The sequence below is a fragment of the Nomia melanderi genome, chromosome 1 (genome assembly GCF_051020985.1).
Source record: "Nomia melanderi isolate GNS246 chromosome 1, iyNomMela1, whole genome shotgun sequence".
Taxonomy (NCBI): Eukaryota; Metazoa; Arthropoda; class Insecta; order Hymenoptera; family Halictidae; genus Nomia; species Nomia melanderi.
The window spans coordinates 21,671,838-21,688,591 of NC_134999.1; the positions used below are offsets into that span (position 1 = coordinate 21,671,838).

The window sequence follows — 16,754 nt, forward strand, 5'->3', positions numbered from 1 at the left end:
TCGCCGTAATACTGATAAATGTATTGTCCGTTTACATGGTATACGGAAAAGTTGCGAACCCACTAACAGCTGAATCCAACGAATCAGCTACTCTACAACATTCCTTTTCACGGTGTTTCCCCATTTCTATCGGAAGAATCAAGATCATAATATATCGACATTAAGCGTAAAAGAAAACGTTATTTCCGTCACAGTACAGAGACATTTCTCCATTTCGGACATACTATGCAGGAATAGCAAGCATCTATCGCTGGGTATTAGACGTTCAGTGTGGTTTCGTTTCGTTTCGTTTCGTTTCGTTTCGTTTCTGAACTAACATTTACTGGAAGTAAGAAGCGATGAAACAGTGCAAACAAATGCGTCGCTTCAGTCTCTGCTGTGTTCCGCCAAAAGATTTCTGAGGGGTACGCGATACGCCTCTAGAAAGGGTAACCACAAATCGATATTATCCTGAAAAGGATACGCCAGCCGCGAATATTTCAATTTCACGTTGAAATGGAACATTTTGAAAACATTAAAGGGAAAGGAAAAGGGAAAAGAGCAAGAGCAAGAGACAGAGAAAGAGAAAGAAAACGAGAAAGAAAAAGAGAAAGAAACACAAGATAACATTCCGGTATCGTTGCGGCAAGTGTCTTCGAGTCTCTAAATAGCAGTTGTTCCTTCTGCACAGTAGGCATGCGACATGGCGCAACGCAGCACGATGTTACGCGATCGGATGCAACGAGTAACAAAGTTATCAAGTATACTTTGCTTTCCACAACGTCCCTTTAAAACGAACTAGGACATACCGGGGGGTTCATTTCACCGAAGATATTCAACTCGTATAACGAGGCAAATACGATGAACACCAAGTACCAAAGCATGAGTACCACTCCATATCGTCGATCCAGTTTCCAGCCGTTCAAGTGAGTCGCTAGTACCAAAAATATCACCGTCGACAGCAGAGACACCGTTGAGTACGTTAAGCCTGCGCATCATAATATCAAGAGAGAGAGAAAGGCAGAGAGGTGGGCAGAAACAGGTAAAGAGTTGGGTAGGTCGCTGGTTAGCAGGTTAGCAGGCAGGGAAACGTACGAACAGACTGGTGGATGGCCAAGATCAACGGAAAGTACAAAAAAAGGAACACAAATCGGAAGGTGAAGACAAGAGAAGAAAAGAGAAGAAAAGAGAAAGAGAGAGAAACGGATTAGAAAGAAGCACGTGGAAAATGAGAGGTAGCACGAGGAGTTACATCGCAAAAAAAGAAAATAAATAGGAGTCGCGTGGATCGAGGAGAATCGATACAGCAAACTGCTTACCTCGGCTGGTAACGTTCACGTGCGAACCAGGTTGTATCATAGCTGTCTGTATGAACCACGGAAGCCCGAGACAAACTAGAATATCGAAGACGTTACTGCCAACGGCGTTGCTTACCGCCATGTCGCCGAGGCCTTCTTTGATCACTGCCAACGAGGAGAGTGCGTCCGGCACGCTGACACCGGCAGCGACGAAAGTTAAACCCATCACCGTGTCGGGTATACCGAGAGTGCTGCCTGGAAAGCGAGTTGCCAATTTAACGATCGTTCGAGAATACCGATCGAGCGCCGTTCGCGAGGTGGCTCACCTATGATCGTAATCATCCACACCATGATGTAACTGTAGAAACTGATCCACACCATCGACACGCAGAATGTGAACGGATACCAGTTTCGGAACTTCTCCTGCCGACAATCGGGCATCGTCGCGCGGCACATGAAATGAATCGGATACACGAGTCCCCAAGTGAACAGGGTCCATTGACTGGCGTCGACGGGCCTCTCCAGCGGCGATGCCTCGTTGGGATCGGGTTCTTTGGCTTTGTAATACTCGGGTTGCTTCATAACCGGCGGTTCGTTCGATTCCGGCATAGCGCCTCCTTCTATCCCTCCTGCCATCAACGAGAATGTCAAACAAATGACCAATACTCGATACGTATATGTACAACCGAACATCTAGGTGTACCCGTCTAATAAACACCGCGAGCACACCGCTTACCCTCTTGAGTTTTATACTGATCCGTGACGGGCGAATTCGGACCCGTGTACGACAATCGATCTTCCTGCAGCGATCTGTAACTGACCAGCGCGCTTTCTTCCGCCGGTTCGTCGTCCTTCGGAAGGAACGGTATATTGTACGACTTCGCCCACCGTTCCAGTCGAGCGTTGAAAGACAACACGACGCAATACACCCCGTACATGATCAACATAAACAAAGACTCCATCCTGAAATGAAACCTCTGTCGAAATTCTATTAAAGTAGAATATTTCGATGGTTGCAGGGACGCGACCGTCTTACCAGGATATCGATTCGTTGTAAATTGTACCGAGCATAACCAGTATGGATACGGCGTAGAAGAAACAGTCTCGGCACAGGGGCCACCAATTCAATTTGGACACCGTTGTCGTGCATAATCCACAAACCGAAATCACGAACATTATATTGAACACCGCGCTTCCGATCACGCCGCTCACCTGTCGAAGTCGGAATAATTAGCATGTACGAATCGAGTAATACCAGCGCTAATACACTCACTCCGATGTCGTCCTTCGCGAAGAACACTCCAATGACGACGGTCGCTAGTTCTGGAGCCGACGAGCCCGCGGCCATAAAAGTTGCGCCGGCGACATCCGGAGACAGACGCAGCTCTGCGTGGAAAAACTCGTGAACGAATGTAAACGAAACGACTGTCGTCGGAGGGTATATCTTTGCTGACCTTCGCAGATTCTGTCCAAACTGGAGACAAAGTAGTCGTCGCAAACGATCGCGAGCCCCAAAAACGTGTAAATAGCAACCAGTATGTGTATAATCAATCCCCCGTGTTTCCTAGCGTTCGGTCCCATCAACGGCCTTGGAAATTGTTCGATAGCCGGTGGTGAACAATTCTCTCTCCGCGGTCTCCAAGTTGCACGCTCGTACTTCACCGTGGTCACCGCTAGTGGAGCCTAAAATCTCAAATTACAGGAATATCTTTTCCATTGATTTTCCCGGCAACGGGCAAAACTACGCGCCGCGTTACCCTACCGTTGTGGTTCTCGGGGTGTTCTTCGTCGCAACTGCTGGAATGTCCTTCTTCAAATCGGTCCCCTTCCCCTGCGAGTCCTCCTTCGACTGTCCATGGACTATCTTCGTTGATTTGTCTTGCAAGGTTTTTCGTTCCGCGTTCTTGTTGCCTTTCGGCTCGCCCTTCTCGGTGTTCTCTCGCGGATTTACGCTCCCCACCGATGTCGGTTTCTCTTCGTTCGTCTTGGTCTCCGCCACGACGGTGCCCACCTCCAAGGTGCTGGACTCCAAAGTTGTTTCCTCGGTCCAGCTCTCCTCGTTCTCCGTCCAACTGGTCGGGTAAGTGGAGGGCGACGTTTCCTCGTTGGATACCTTCGTGGAGGTGACGTACTGCACCAGAACGTAGACGAACAGCAGACCGAAGCGCAAAGACCATTTTTTCCGTGGAAAATTGTTATGCAACCGATGGTCCCTCATCGTTCTCGACTGAAACATACCGGAGGGACCGCTACAATCTATTCCTTGCTGCGAGACAAGCGTTAAACACCGCGATCTGTTACGATTGCTAGTTTCGAGACAGCGGAAGGATAAACAGTTTCATGTTGTGCCGTCGCGCTGCCAGCGTGACACTCTCGCGATATAATCGACAATTTCACCGAAACATCTAGATCCCTTCGAATCGCTATGTTTTTCCACGACGCACTCGTATCGATTCTAAAGGCATGCCTTGAAACACGCAACATCGCTGCCGTACAATACATACGCATATACGCATGTACGTATATACGCATGCGACAGCAACTTAAGCGATGTCGATCAGTTCCCACTGTCAAATGTTATCAGAATTCTTGGCACGCTTATAGTGTATTCGGTAGATGCGGAAGCTGACGCAACGACTCCTTCACCGAGAAATCAAACCGCGTTTGCATTTTTGTTAAATTCATTGCAACGTCCAAGGATTTCTAAGGTCACGTGTGCACGTACGCGATACTCTCAACTGCCACTGCCACTGCCGTATATTCATCGCGGACGAATTAGACGGAGCAACAAAGTTTCCTTACAATAAATAATCGATCGCGACAGATAAGCATCTTCGCTTCGCTTTTTTCAAGCGATTCTTCCAGATTCTTCCAGATTCTTCTAGATTCTTTGAGACGGATCGATGCAGCGACCGAATCTAACGTTAACAAGATATTAATAACATTTTCGAGCGTAGCAAAGGAATCGCGTACTGCTGCTCGAATTCTCCGAGGAAACATGCGCGTGCGTCTATCGCGAACAGCAAATGCGCGAACCTAAAACCATGGAAAAATTGAGTTGACGTTGAAACTGACCTAGTTTAGTACTCGCAGCGACCATTATACGATTCGAGCGAATACATCGGAGCTTGTACCCCGTCTTGCTCGTTTTGCAGAACGTTGCACGTTATGCAAACCACCCGTATCGACGTCCGGGCGTAGAAGCGAACGCGGCGTCGATCACGGGTAAATGAGAAAAATTCGACGACCTACGATTAGACCGACTGCGTCGTTATCTCGACGGAACGTACGCAATGATCAGCTCCGCCGGGATTTCACCGTCGTCGATTACGCTAACCGAGCAATCGTCGGCAATCAAGGACGAATCGAATCATTTGAAAACCCGACGAAAGAAAACTTTATCATCGCGGTGCACGAAAATTATTGATTTGCATAAAAGGTACGGGTTGCGATGCGTCGACGACGCGTTCGCGTGGTGGCACGTAGGCGACAAGTAGGCGACAAGTAGGCGACACATACATAACTGACACGTAGTCGACGGTTTTCTTGGTTACGTAGGTGTCGTGCTGAACGAACAACCCCTCGAGACGAACGGTTCCCTCGAAACTCACCATTTTCCTTGTCGTTGACATCGTTGCGCCGATATTTCACTTCGGCAAGGTCCTAAGATTCTTTAGGCTGGATGCTCTCGCATTCCTCGCTCGCTCGTTTTCTCTTCAACGACTAAGCACTCTAAAATCTCCTCCGCTTGTTCCCGTTCCCTTTACCGTTCCCTTCTCCGTTCCCGTTCCCGTTCCCGTGCAGCTCGCCTCGCACCCCTTAGACGTGATCTAAGCTACTCGGCCCGCAACTGGTTCGCACGAAGCCACGGTTTTCCGCTGAGATTCTCGAGATACAACGCACCGTTTAATGTCTGTCTTCCGAATATGAGAACGGTGTTCGGAGCGCTTACGTGGTGCTCCTGAATCAACCACCCCCGACTTCTCTCTCTTCCTTTCTCTTTCCACCCCTACCTTTTCCGTTACCCCTTCCTCGCTTCGACCACCCACGGTGTCACTAACATCGCGTGGATACGCGTGCGCTTCGCTCCCGAAACTCGAAACGTTGCGGCAACCGCGCGCGTAACCTTTTGAATCGTACGCGAGGTCGTGCAAAGTCAAGAACGGAGACGGAAGCAGAGAAAGGAGAAGCGGGACAACGGGGAAATTATATGGAACGAGTGCGAGGCAAACTCAACGATCGATTTGCTAAATTTCTCTGACACGAGAAATAAAAGTTGAAGGGAGGGAGAAATCGCGAATCCAATCGCAACAGAACAGACCTATCGGTGCCGCAGTCGCCGCGCTGCTTCAACATCATTTGTTCGTTCGTTTCGACGGTTTCGTCTCGACACACGCCATACGTCAATGTCCAACGTGAAACACCGTCTTTCGGATGGCTACAGTGAAACACTCGACATTGAATCGATGGACGAAAACGAGTGAATTTCTTTGTCATCCGCAACTTTTCGCGTACGAGGCGAAACTGGTGAACGCGAGCGTAATCGTGACTGCTACCGTAAATCTTAGCGTAGCAGTGACGGATAATGAGAATTTAATCTCGATGATACGCGTATATTATTCTATGCTCATAATATATGTATATATAAAAAAGTCCTTCAATCGGTCAACGTTGGAACATTTAAATATTTATTGCGAGAAGAAGCACAGCATTCGAGTAGAGTTTACATATCAATTATTTATAAATATTCTGCGACCTGTAGAAAATTCAAACTCGAGAAACATGCACCGCGGATTTCCGTATTAACTAGGGTTCTGATTAAATTTCACAGAATAACCGCCACTATTCGGGTCTTTTTGCAACTCAAAATTATTCGTGGAAAGTCCAAAAGGTTTCAACACCATGTTTCCCAGGTCTTTCAGTTTCCCCAGCATTTCTGTTTTCAACTTTTCGTTTCTTTCTTCTATCAGTCGAGCTAGTTTCTGCAAGCGTACCACACTTGTATATACTCGTAATTGTAAATACTTTGCACCAGTGTCGGGCAACCTATTACTACTATTTTTACTTACGTGAACCTCCTGTCGCGACTCTACGTTATCGGGATCTAAGGAGTTTAACTTTGTGAAATCTTCCATGGCTTCGTCCAACTTTTCCAACTCCTTGTACAAATGCGCCCTCCTAACGATAGCTTTCACGTAAGTTGGATTTAATTCTATGGCTTTGGTACAATCCGATATCGCCGATTCTTTTTCCTACACGATAAACATTTCACACGTCATAATAGAAACTTGGAAGGTTTTACGCTATCGTCGAATATACCCTTAACTATTATACAAAGTTTTCGCATAACAATGTTACCAAACATTTTGACTTTGCCGCTGCTCTGTTCGCGTAGAGAATAGACCTCTCCTTGCTGTATGCCAACGGACATGTTTGTATTCCCTGTGTGTAAATCGATATCGCCTCTACGTATTCTCCGCTTTTGAAAAGTGCGTTACCCCGATTTTTCAATTTCTCCGCTTCGTCTCTGAGAGACTGGAACAAACCAAGGTTAGCGGTGAGCTGGAATGCAGAGATGTTGGACCGTCAACGGAATTCAATCAAGAAACATGTAACAAACTTCTTTTTCACTTTCGGTGAGATCAATCTCTCTGTCTTTCAATAACTCCTCGTCGACAAAATCTCTCGGAGGTTCCGTCGTGTCTGGACCGTGTGGATTTTGAGCTGTACACTTGGCGTTGTTGTCCTTGGTGTGTTTACAGGTCTCCTTCGGCGGACTGTCATTACTCGCATCCGACTCCGCGCATTTGTTGCTCGACGTACAGTCCTCGTCCACTCTTAGACACGAACTTTCCAGGTCTTTGGTAAGCTCCTCTATAATCTCCTCGTTGCTCTTCAAACCAGGTTCGGAACTGCTGTCCATTATAGTACTAACTGTGCGTGTGCGTCTGAACAAGTTGTAACGTTGAATTTCGATTTGTTCGACTCGACGATTTCACGTAGTTGCCAAAGGAACGAGGTTAATTTCAATGATATGATACCTATCAGCGCACGCGACCAACCAAATGATCTGTCAACCCAAACGCCATGACGACTGACGTGCGCCGACTGGCGGTTGTAGCCCACGTTGACGTTACTGCTCTTACCCACGGTCAATACACATGGTAGATTACACGTTTATTAATCGACTCACAGAGTCACGGAATATTTTCGAAACACTTGCTATAATGCAAACATTTTATGTCAGCCGAATGATGTAAATAATAAATAGAAATAATTGCCGTACACGAAACCGATACTCTAGACCGGTTGCGTCATCCGTGGCAAAATACTGAAACTCGCGGACGAACGTTATCGACGCGGGAGCACAGCCCGAGGAACGGTGACGACATCTAGCATCAAAGCACATTTCACACTCGTCTTAGACCACGGACACGCTCCCTTTGCGCCGCTCTTTTAATATTTATCCCGCAGTGAAACGTGCTGCTCGACGATGCAAAGAAACATCGGAAACGTCACGGAACGATTTCCTATTAAGGATAACTGTACACAGCTACCTATACAATTACGTCCATCCTCTCGAATACATGTTTCGGCACAGGTACACCCACTCGTGTAGCACTCGATGCGGCACAGCACGCGTCTCGTAATTTTCGATACAAATAATATGCATAAATGCTTGGAGAAGAGTAATAAGAAAAACGATCGTAGTCGCGCGTAGTAGAAATGTAAGAAAGGGCAGACGAACAAGGCGATCCTGCTTGGTATTATTGCCGCGAACCTATGGTTACGGTACGTGCTCCCGTCTCATCATCCTTTCCAGCTCTCCCGACTGATTGTCTTCCCGGCCAGCAAATAAACTTCATTTAACTGAATAGAGGCATTACTTGTCAACAACGAAGAAATTATTCGAAGGTTTTGCTCTCGTGAAGAATAGAAAAATCGAAAACCAATTACGCTATTGGGATGCAATATGCAAATTTGTAATTCTAACATAACATATACGATATATTCGGAATTATTAATAAGTTTCAGCACGAAGTTGTAATAATTCCATTGAATCGGTTGATTCACTTGCGCGTACAAGTGGGACTGGCGAGAACACTTCGAATGAATATGCCACGCGAATTAATTGTATTCGTCGCGTGCGCTGTAAACACATTACCCCGACTGGAGTGGTTCGTCTAAGAGACTTTGCTAATTCTAGCACTGGTAAAGACCGAGGAGAACGTGTTTCGCGTTCCTTGTTTTTAAAAGGCGAAAAGGCGTTCGTTTTGCAAACCCGTCAGTCCGATTTGTCATTCGTTTGTTTCTTTGATCGGCGAAGAAACACTGGTCCGGGGATCGAACCGAGAAGGCAGGCGTACCAGAAGTCGAAGTCGTTTGAATTCAACGAGCATTTCGTCGACTTCGTTTCGCCCGTAATGGGACGCGTTAAGCGAGCGATAGGTTTACATCTTGCTCGATGCAGGCTCTTCTACCTCATCGTCGCACGATCAATCGTCGAAACGATTTACCGACAACACGTAGAATTATCGGTAACCGTCGTGTTAAATGATAAGGCCAAGCGTGAAATTCATGATTCGTCCAGTCCTCGGTCCGATAGTATTCGCACACTTGTTCCCTTGAAAACACTCGTACGTATGTACGTATATACAGAGTGTAGGTACTGTAGATTTTGATGAAAACAGTCGTATCGTTCTCCAGGTTTTTTTTTTCACTAGTTCAGTCTCGGTTTCATTTGCCGGCGACTCGATCGAGTTCTCGCTTCAGCTCGATGGTATCGGTACTCGTTCCATTTCCAGCTTGTAAATATTTCATAGAGAAAGCTTAGGGTTGTTTGCGTGTTTTTTCACGCACGTTTATCGCACGCGTAAGTTTCGCCGTTTCGTGCACCGTTCCGCACATATGTACACGTGTATCTGCATACCGAGGTGCTTGGGTATCGAGTAAAATGAACGATCCTTCCATCTTCGGGTTTACCGGACCGCGAAAAACGATCGGAAATCGGTCGTTTCGTCGTTGCTGCTGTTGCTGCTACTCTCTGTTAATCTGTCGTTAATATGTTTAGTCGAAGGAGAAACGTTAGCAATCCGATTCTCATCGTTTCATTTTTAATCTTGCGATTAGCATGCTCTGAAACCTTTGGTAACGAACGAACGAACGAACGAACGAACGAGAGGCGTGCGACTCTTTTGCAACGCAAAACAAGCGAATAAAAATTGTAGAGTTGAAATTATACTTCCGAGGAATCGCGGAAAGCGCAAGCGGTAGTCACCAGGGTGTATTTTCCTCCTTGGAAGATGGTAACGGTGCGCGACCATGGTAGATCGAGCGTGTAACTAATGCCAGTTTCTTCTAGTATAAACTGCATACCGAATGTCCTCGAACTCTACGGGAACACAGTCGCTGCTCTACTACCGCGCTCACTCGTACACCTCTCCTTCCTTCGTATCCCGGTTTTCGCATCTTGTTTCCGAACAATACCGTAACTATCGCATGCAACGTTATAGCAGAACGGAAGACGCGAGTTTTCCTCCGTTTCCGACGCTCTTCTCCTATGTTTCCTTTTCCTCCGTTTTCATCTTTTTCCGTGTGTTTCTCCGCGTGTTTCTCCGCGTGACGGTTCGCGACGAAACGTTTACACTCGAATCACTCGAATAGATTCGTTTAAACAACGTTAACGAGATACCTGTGTTCGATTCGATCGACGACCAACGAGACCATCTGCTCCCACGATTTCGGCTTATCTATCGCGGACCGCTCCTGTTTCACCGTACAGCTCCATTAACTTTGTTTGTCGTGGGTAACGCGATTCAGAAATTCGTTCGAACGCGCTGAACGCAATGCTCCTTCCCTGAAAGATATCTGGTTGTAACGTCAGTTGGGTTTAATCAAATTGCAAATTCTAGATGGATACGTATACGGCATATGCTTGCTTCGGCTTCCTGTTAACAAGTAGATCTCACGAGTACGCGATCGATTTTACCGATCAAGAGAAAGCACGGGTTTTAGGCTAGTACAGGAAACGTTCAACGACAGGAAAAAAAGTGTTGGACTTTGAAAGATTGCGAATCCGAAGATTCTAGCAGGTGGCTAGAACGTGTCCAACTGCGATGAAAAGAGTACGATCGGATTTGTATCCCTAACGCAACGGTGGTGCAAACTCTGCTCTGCTATTGGTCCCAGTGACCTGTGACGTCACTACGCCGGCCTATGTATAAGGTGAACCACGCGGCGCGCCAGTTCATCGTTGTCCGTCACGTCGAGCAGGTCTTACCTTCGAACCACTTGAGCTTTGTTCCGCGAATCGAAGGGACGCGTCTTCGTTCCGTTCCGATTCGTCTCGTCTCGTCCCGATCGCTCGGGCAAACCGCCCTTCCGCCTGCTTTGGGCTGAACAGATACTCTTTGTATCTTCTGTCTACCACAGAAAGGTAGGAGATCATCCGTACGTTTTTATCCATTTAACGCGACATTCGATCGGGAAGCGGCAACGATCCTTCGATACTTTGATCGTTGCGACTGGTACAGTTTTCACAGTTGAACGTTAGAGAAGCTTTCCGTTTCTTTTTTCTTTTTCGAAGCAAGCATTTCAAATTTAATAACCAGTAGGATATGTAGAATGCAGAAACGAACGAATAATGCTTCAGGCAGAGTAAATACTCTTCCCGTTCAACGAGAACGAAGGACGCGATCGAAACGACTTGATATTCTTGTAGTCGTTTCGATTAACGATACAGAAACAAAAGCGGCTAAATATAAAGACACGTGAAAGGTTCGGGGTAACGTGCCGCTGTGTCCAACAATTTGATAAACGCTCAATTACCACTTTCCGTGAAGAAATGTTCAATGAAAAAGAAGCTTCGCGCGCTATGGCATGTTTCGTTCTTCCGCTGGTTGTTTAATTCTCGATTTCCATTTAGTATTTCTGGCAGTCTTCACGGATCGTGAACGCGTGCGTCTCGTATAGTTTCGTCCTTGAACGGGTAATCGTAACAGTACCGTGTAGCTTTCAGCAGATAAAATACCCACGCGTACCCCGTGCATCTTTTACAAAAGGCAAAGTTCCTTCGAAACAATAGGTGTATCGTCGTGTGGCGTATTATCGGCACATATGCATGTACAGTAGAGTACAGTACAGTACAGTGCAGTACAGTACAGTAGAGTACAGGTACTGAATTGCTCTCTTCAAAGGACACGAGAAACATTTTAACATGGCAGAATCGTGAGACGCGTTTGCCAGTACTCCCGAAGATCGGCAACGAAAGGTTGCGGAAACTTTGCAGACACGTGAAAAATCTTTTCGATTTGAAATTCCTACACAAGCGGAACGTTCGCTTGGCCGATCTAGGGAAGAGGAAACGCGAGGGGGGAGGGAGGGTAGAAGAATCCCTGTAGTGTTACGCTTCGAGGAAAGAACACTGTATAACCGGTGAAAACTAATTAAGATATTCGTTGGCACGTTTCAAAGGTGTTGGTCGTCGTAATGAAGCGACGCTTTAATTTGCCGGGGCGGAATTCGTTTGGTTACCTTGGGGAACGCAAACTTCCGTTTCGAATTGTCCACCGTGTCCAGGATAATTGAACGTACCTTGGGACGTACTTTAGAATCCCTCCTCGCGGTTTTATTAGCCCTGCTGGCCCGCTGCTTCGCTCCGCGTACAATCGAAATTCGTTGATGCAATTCGAAGCGTTTACGTTTCCGGGGACGCAAAAGTGAAAGAGAAACTTGTCGCCATTCGTCAAGAAATTCCTGTTCACACGATACAGCTGCGAGTGTACCGGTAAATTGGTCGGCAAAACAAAAGTTTTCTCCATTTTCTGCGACGCGTCGGCGAAAAGAAATATACGCGAGTATTTGGATGTTAATTCGAGTTGCAGGAAACATCCTGCTTACCGAGAGAACGCAACGGCTCGGTAACGGTGAACAAAGTTAAAGCTAATTGTTCGGTTATCTTGAGCGTTGGAGCTTGTTTTAATTAAAAGTTCCGCGGTCGGATACAAAACAGATGCTGCGCAATCCTGACACTCGGCGAATTTATTCCAACGATAACACCGAAGCGAACTGTTACGATTATAAGGAGCATTCCTAAGATCGAATCGAACGCGGTTCGTTTGCGCGTTTGCATCTTTGGAAGCGCTTGCTTTCAATCGGAGATGTAGAAACGAAAGCGCATCCGCCTTTCGTCCGCGCAACTCTGTCGGACGTACATATGTCGGGCTCTACTACTGATCGTGTGTCTTTTGCGATCGTTCGTTTCGTCATACGTGCGGTAATATCATCCACGGACGCGCGAGACGTCGAGGCAAATTTCCGATCCGTAAACACTGATAAACGAGAAGATTGCTCTTCCGAAATTATACGAGTGAGCCTCCATTTACGCGGCCCCTTGTCTACGCGCGATATCAATTCGCGCGACCTGGATTTAGCGTCGCAGAATCAAATTTACTTTTCTTTGCTGATACATGTCGATAGTATTATTGTTTCCTTAAGTCGCACGAATTAAATGTGTATTTCTAAGACTCGTACGACAGCTTTTCTTTCGAGTATTTTGTTTTCTTTTGTACCGGCAGACTGTATTTGCACGGTTTCCATTCGCATTAAACGAATCCACGCGAAACGGACATAATAATTTCAAGAGTACGCGAAGAAATTTCTTTCCGAGTAAAACGCAAACGAAGCTTGCCGGGTTCTTTCGCAGTCTGTTCGTAACAGCCCGCGGCTCTGAAAATTTGCAGATCGCCTGAAAAGTCCTTTCCACCGAAAGGGACCACCCGTCAAAGATTTCACAGCAATTTGCAACTATAATACTCGTTTGAACCAGCAAAGAAATTTCTTCCATTATGCATTGAATTTCGCGGTACAATCGCTACGTTTATTACGCGAGCAACATTCACGGTCTCGTTCGCTCAACTTTCGAGGCTCGAGACTCGCGGGACGAGTAATCGCTTAATGGCCGAACGAATAATTTTTGATAACGCATTAAACGATTCGCGACAAACCGAATGCAACGTATCGGTGGAACAACCGTGTCGACAGGAACACTAACCGGTCGTCGAACCTAACCAAGACCGATGTAGTTCGATGCGGCGAACGAAGAGATACCGTCCAACATTATCTTTAACGACCGTAGAAGGATTTTGAGTGGACCGTGCCTCCTCCAAGTCTTTCGGCTCGCGAATTGAAACATTCGAGAGAGAACCTGCGAAGCGCGATGCGACATGCGCTGAACGTATCAAGCCTGTTAAATACCCTGTCCATTATCCACAAGAAATACAGAGAATAACGGATGGCGAGAAAACGTAAGAGAATGCGTGACACACCACTTGTCACACTTTCCTTTTGTTGGAAGACACCGGGAAAAGAATTTCGGAAGAGGTCGTGCGTGCCCCCGAGCTGTTTGACTCGTTTCATTGTTTTATCGTTTCATTGCTTCCGCTGTTTCTTTGGCCAAACGACTCGCGCGTTGGCTACTGCAGCGGAACTCGTTTTCGACAGCTGAGTCGATGACAAACTTGTATCGTTCTCTTCGATATTCCGACCCGGAGCAACAAACTCCGAGCAGAGACATTCCGACGAGACTAAAATCAATTTAGCTACGCAATTATGTATTACGGGGGGCGAAAGATGGCGTCGGGGAAGGAAAGAGATTGAATGAATTTCTTATACTCTAATGAACATCTTATGCTCCTATAACTTGTATAATCCGAAACGTCATGAAACACCGCGAAGCGTCGTTTCGGCGTCCCGAGACATTATCGACAACGAGTCCTGTCTCAACTGTTCCCGAGCAACAGAGGAAATCATTCGTCCGACTGTTCGCGTGCCAAGAATCCACAATAATATTGTACAATCCACTGCCGAAGAGCAAGGACAGTAATCACTATAAAATACGCGACATCGTAATACCTCCTCTCTGTCGCGAGATTATTCGAGCCCTCGACAAACCTAAGAACAATCCTTTTCCCAGTGGCGGCTCTTTTTCATTCTCCCGTTCATCTCGCGTTTTCATTCGTGCATCATCTTCGAAATATCCAAATCGTCGAATTGGAATGCCCTCGGATATATTTAGAATCCATAATCCTCTTTGGAAACGCTTTGAAAGCGATTTGAAATTGCTTTGAAATTACAGAATCCTGTGATGCGAAACGATACGCGATCCCTGATCCGCGATACGCGATACGCGATACGACAGTGTTATCCGAATACCGATTAACGCGAAATATCGTTTCATGCGTGGCAGGCCGAGTAACTGATCATTCCCTATTCTTCCTTACGAGAGATAGAGATCCAACGTACAGCTCTTTATCCGGTTGGACGTCCCCCGGCAAGCTGATCGATCGATGCTTGAAAACTCGAACCAACCGAGCATCATCCGCGGGACATTTTCTTTTGAGAACTCGTTACTCCGTTATCGCAGGCTGGCCAATTGTTTCGAAAATCTATTGTCACCCCGCGTAAACTCGGCGAGGACGACATTCAGTCTGCGGTGCTTCTCGTAGCTGCCATATTCAGAAACACGAAACAATAAGTCGGCTCCGCGACGATGCAAATGGGGGTGCAAGATTTGCTTCCTACAAATTTCTCGTTGGCGTCGGCGTCGGCGTCGGCGTGTAACCCTAAGGGGCCAGCATCGCTCGCGATCAAAGGTTTTAGGTCACGCGATGCAACAGGGACTCGGTCATTCGAACGGCAGCGTAACGCAATTCGAGCAGCGCAGCCTCTTCCTTCGTGCGAATCGAGCTCCTTTTTCACGGTTCAGGAACGATCGAATGGAGAGGATCGCGGTTAACGCGGTGGCAAGATTACTCGCCGATCAGGAATCACAAAGGAAATCCAATCGACGAGCGAAAAATGCTACCTCTAGCTCCGAGTGCTTACGTATGTGCATCGGTGAATCTGAAAAAGAGGATGAAAGCTATCCTATTAATCTCGATTCAGTCGCTCGATGTTTTTTTTCATACGCGCGTGCACGCGCTACAGGTACACATGCGATAAAGAAGCGATAGCCATGGGTATTGACATTTTTATCGACAGCGTAATGTCTTTACAGAAGACTGTGGTAAAATAATGTGTATACGTGTTGTTACATTAGTCGTGGTTGTTCTTTAAAAGGTTTTAAATTGAGTGTGCGCGGTCGTGCATATACTTGGTAAATACGTAGGTGCATAAAAACAAAACGCATTGTTCGTCGGACGCTTTACAGGCGCGTGATCTTTCAATAACGACCCAGCTATTTAATCGTTATTACTCGCACATTCTATTTTCTTTATTTTCCTTTCTTTTTCCTTCGCTTATTATTGCAACATTCTTCGAACATTCCTCGAGTCGAAACCCTGAGTAACGCGTACGTGTTAATTTACTTACAACAAACAAGTAGGAAACGAATCGATTTGAAAATCCAAGAGTAGAAGGGTGAAAGGGGGTAGATGGTCGGATACGACCGGTGGATAGAAACATTTTTTCACATGAGATTGGAAAACGCTGCATCTTTGAAGAAGCCGCGAGGCGGCAATGGACGTATCGCCTTACAATAGATTTCATTCAAGGCGTAGATGCGTTCCAGAAAATAGGAATGTCCCCACGTAATTACCAAGGTAATCGGACCTGCCGCTGGAGAAGGAAGTCGGTAAAGTAATCGGGTACTCGGTCACCGACGTTACACGAGACAGGATTTAACAAACACCGAAGCAATCAAGTTCTCCGAGGCCCGACGCGACTCGGCTCTTCGCAGCTCTTCGTAGCTCTTCGTGACTTTTCGCAGCTCTATCTGGACGACGTTGCAATTTACCGTGCAATTCGTCGTTTATTCGATTAGCTCGGTTACCACTTTCCCAGAGAGAAATTTCTTACAATGTTGCAACTTTTCAGAGCCACCTTTTCAAGACGCGTCCGATCGACAGAATTGTAAGATGGCGAGTATAATATTCAATGGAAACGGGAAAAATGGAAAAACAGACGATCGTTGGGCGTGACAGCAAAACTTTCCGAGCAGTTCGCCGAATCTTTTCAACGGCATTGTCGGACGTGAGTCGTACGTTGGTTTTCATCGTTTGCGTCCGACCTTCTGCCAGATCGAACTACTGGTCACCGTTACCGTCAGCGTCACTGCTACGATGAAGCTCGCGCGGATTCACACTTGGACGCCAAACCGAAGTCTGAAATCGTTGAACGTACGCAACGTTATAACGAAATCCGACACGCGGATTTCCCTTCACCGCACAATCGATAATCGAACTAGTTTTGTAAAGCGTCAGAGGTGGCCCATCCCGACCGAGCGGAGGATAGACCAATACTTTCTTCGAATTGACCTCAGCTGTGTCATCTTTTGGCTCGATAATTATCTTCTTCGTGGAAACTGTCCTGTCTCGGAAACGACATTTGCGTCGAGCGGTCGCTGTTCGTCGCTTCGCACGAGACCTCAAAGGTACGGCTGTACGCGCGATGGAACGAATCGCCGCGCACTTCCGACAT

General features: G+C 46.7%; 3 protein-coding genes across 7 annotated transcripts in view; 1 reads left to right on the plus strand and 2 right to left on the minus strand.

The window, feature by feature from the left end:
• LOC116426845 (putative sodium/potassium/calcium exchanger CG1090) overlaps positions 1–16,754 on the minus strand; it is a 25,270-nt gene continuing 8,516 nt past the window's right edge. Inside the window, exons 1-9 of one of the 4 annotated variants that reach the window (XM_031976425.2) lie at positions 4,889–5,506; positions 3,040–3,504; positions 2,732–2,960; positions 2,551–2,663; positions 2,314–2,489; positions 2,014–2,240; positions 1,604–1,906; positions 1,299–1,532; positions 1–967 (exon numbers count right to left, since the gene is read on the minus strand). In XM_031976425.2, coding sequence (XP_031832285.1) covers positions 768–967; positions 1,299–1,532; positions 1,604–1,906; positions 2,014–2,240; positions 2,314–2,489; positions 2,551–2,663; positions 2,732–2,960; positions 3,040–3,504; positions 4,889–4,909 — 1,968 coding nt within the window. In that variant the 5' untranslated portion in view covers positions 4,910–5,506 and the 3' untranslated portion in view covers positions 1–767. Of the gene's footprint in view, positions 968–1,298; positions 1,533–1,603; positions 1,907–2,013; positions 2,241–2,313; positions 2,490–2,550; positions 2,664–2,731; positions 2,961–3,039; positions 3,505–4,079; positions 4,270–4,352; positions 4,779–4,888; positions 5,507–16,754 lie in introns of those variants that run through there. The other 3 variants (XM_031976426.2, XM_031976423.2, XM_031976427.2) reach the window with 3 other exon arrangements.
• Positions 5,943–7,582, minus strand: Ttc1 (Tetratricopeptide repeat domain 1). 2 transcript variants are annotated; one of them, XM_031976435.2, is made up of 5 exons: positions 7,319–7,582; positions 6,898–7,225; positions 6,636–6,812; positions 6,347–6,529; positions 5,943–6,259 (listed from the first exon to the last, which is right to left on the minus strand). In XM_031976435.2, exons 2-5 carry the CDS (start codon positions 7,198–7,200, stop codon positions 6,080–6,082), a joined length of 843 nt encoding a protein of 280 aa, XP_031832295.2. In that variant the 5' UTR covers positions 7,201–7,225; positions 7,319–7,582; the 3' UTR covers positions 5,943–6,079. The 2 variants fall into 2 exon arrangements, with proteins under 2 accessions (XP_031832295.2, XP_076225628.1); XM_076369513.1 differs by having other exon boundaries at positions 6,898–7,581.
• Tk (tachykinin) overlaps positions 10,524–16,754 on the plus strand; it is a 12,809-nt gene continuing 6,578 nt past the window's right edge. Inside the window, exon 1 of the mRNA XM_031976433.2 lies at positions 10,524–10,713. The gene's annotated coding sequence lies outside the window, so the exon portion shown is untranslated. The remainder of the gene's footprint in view (positions 10,714–16,754) is intronic.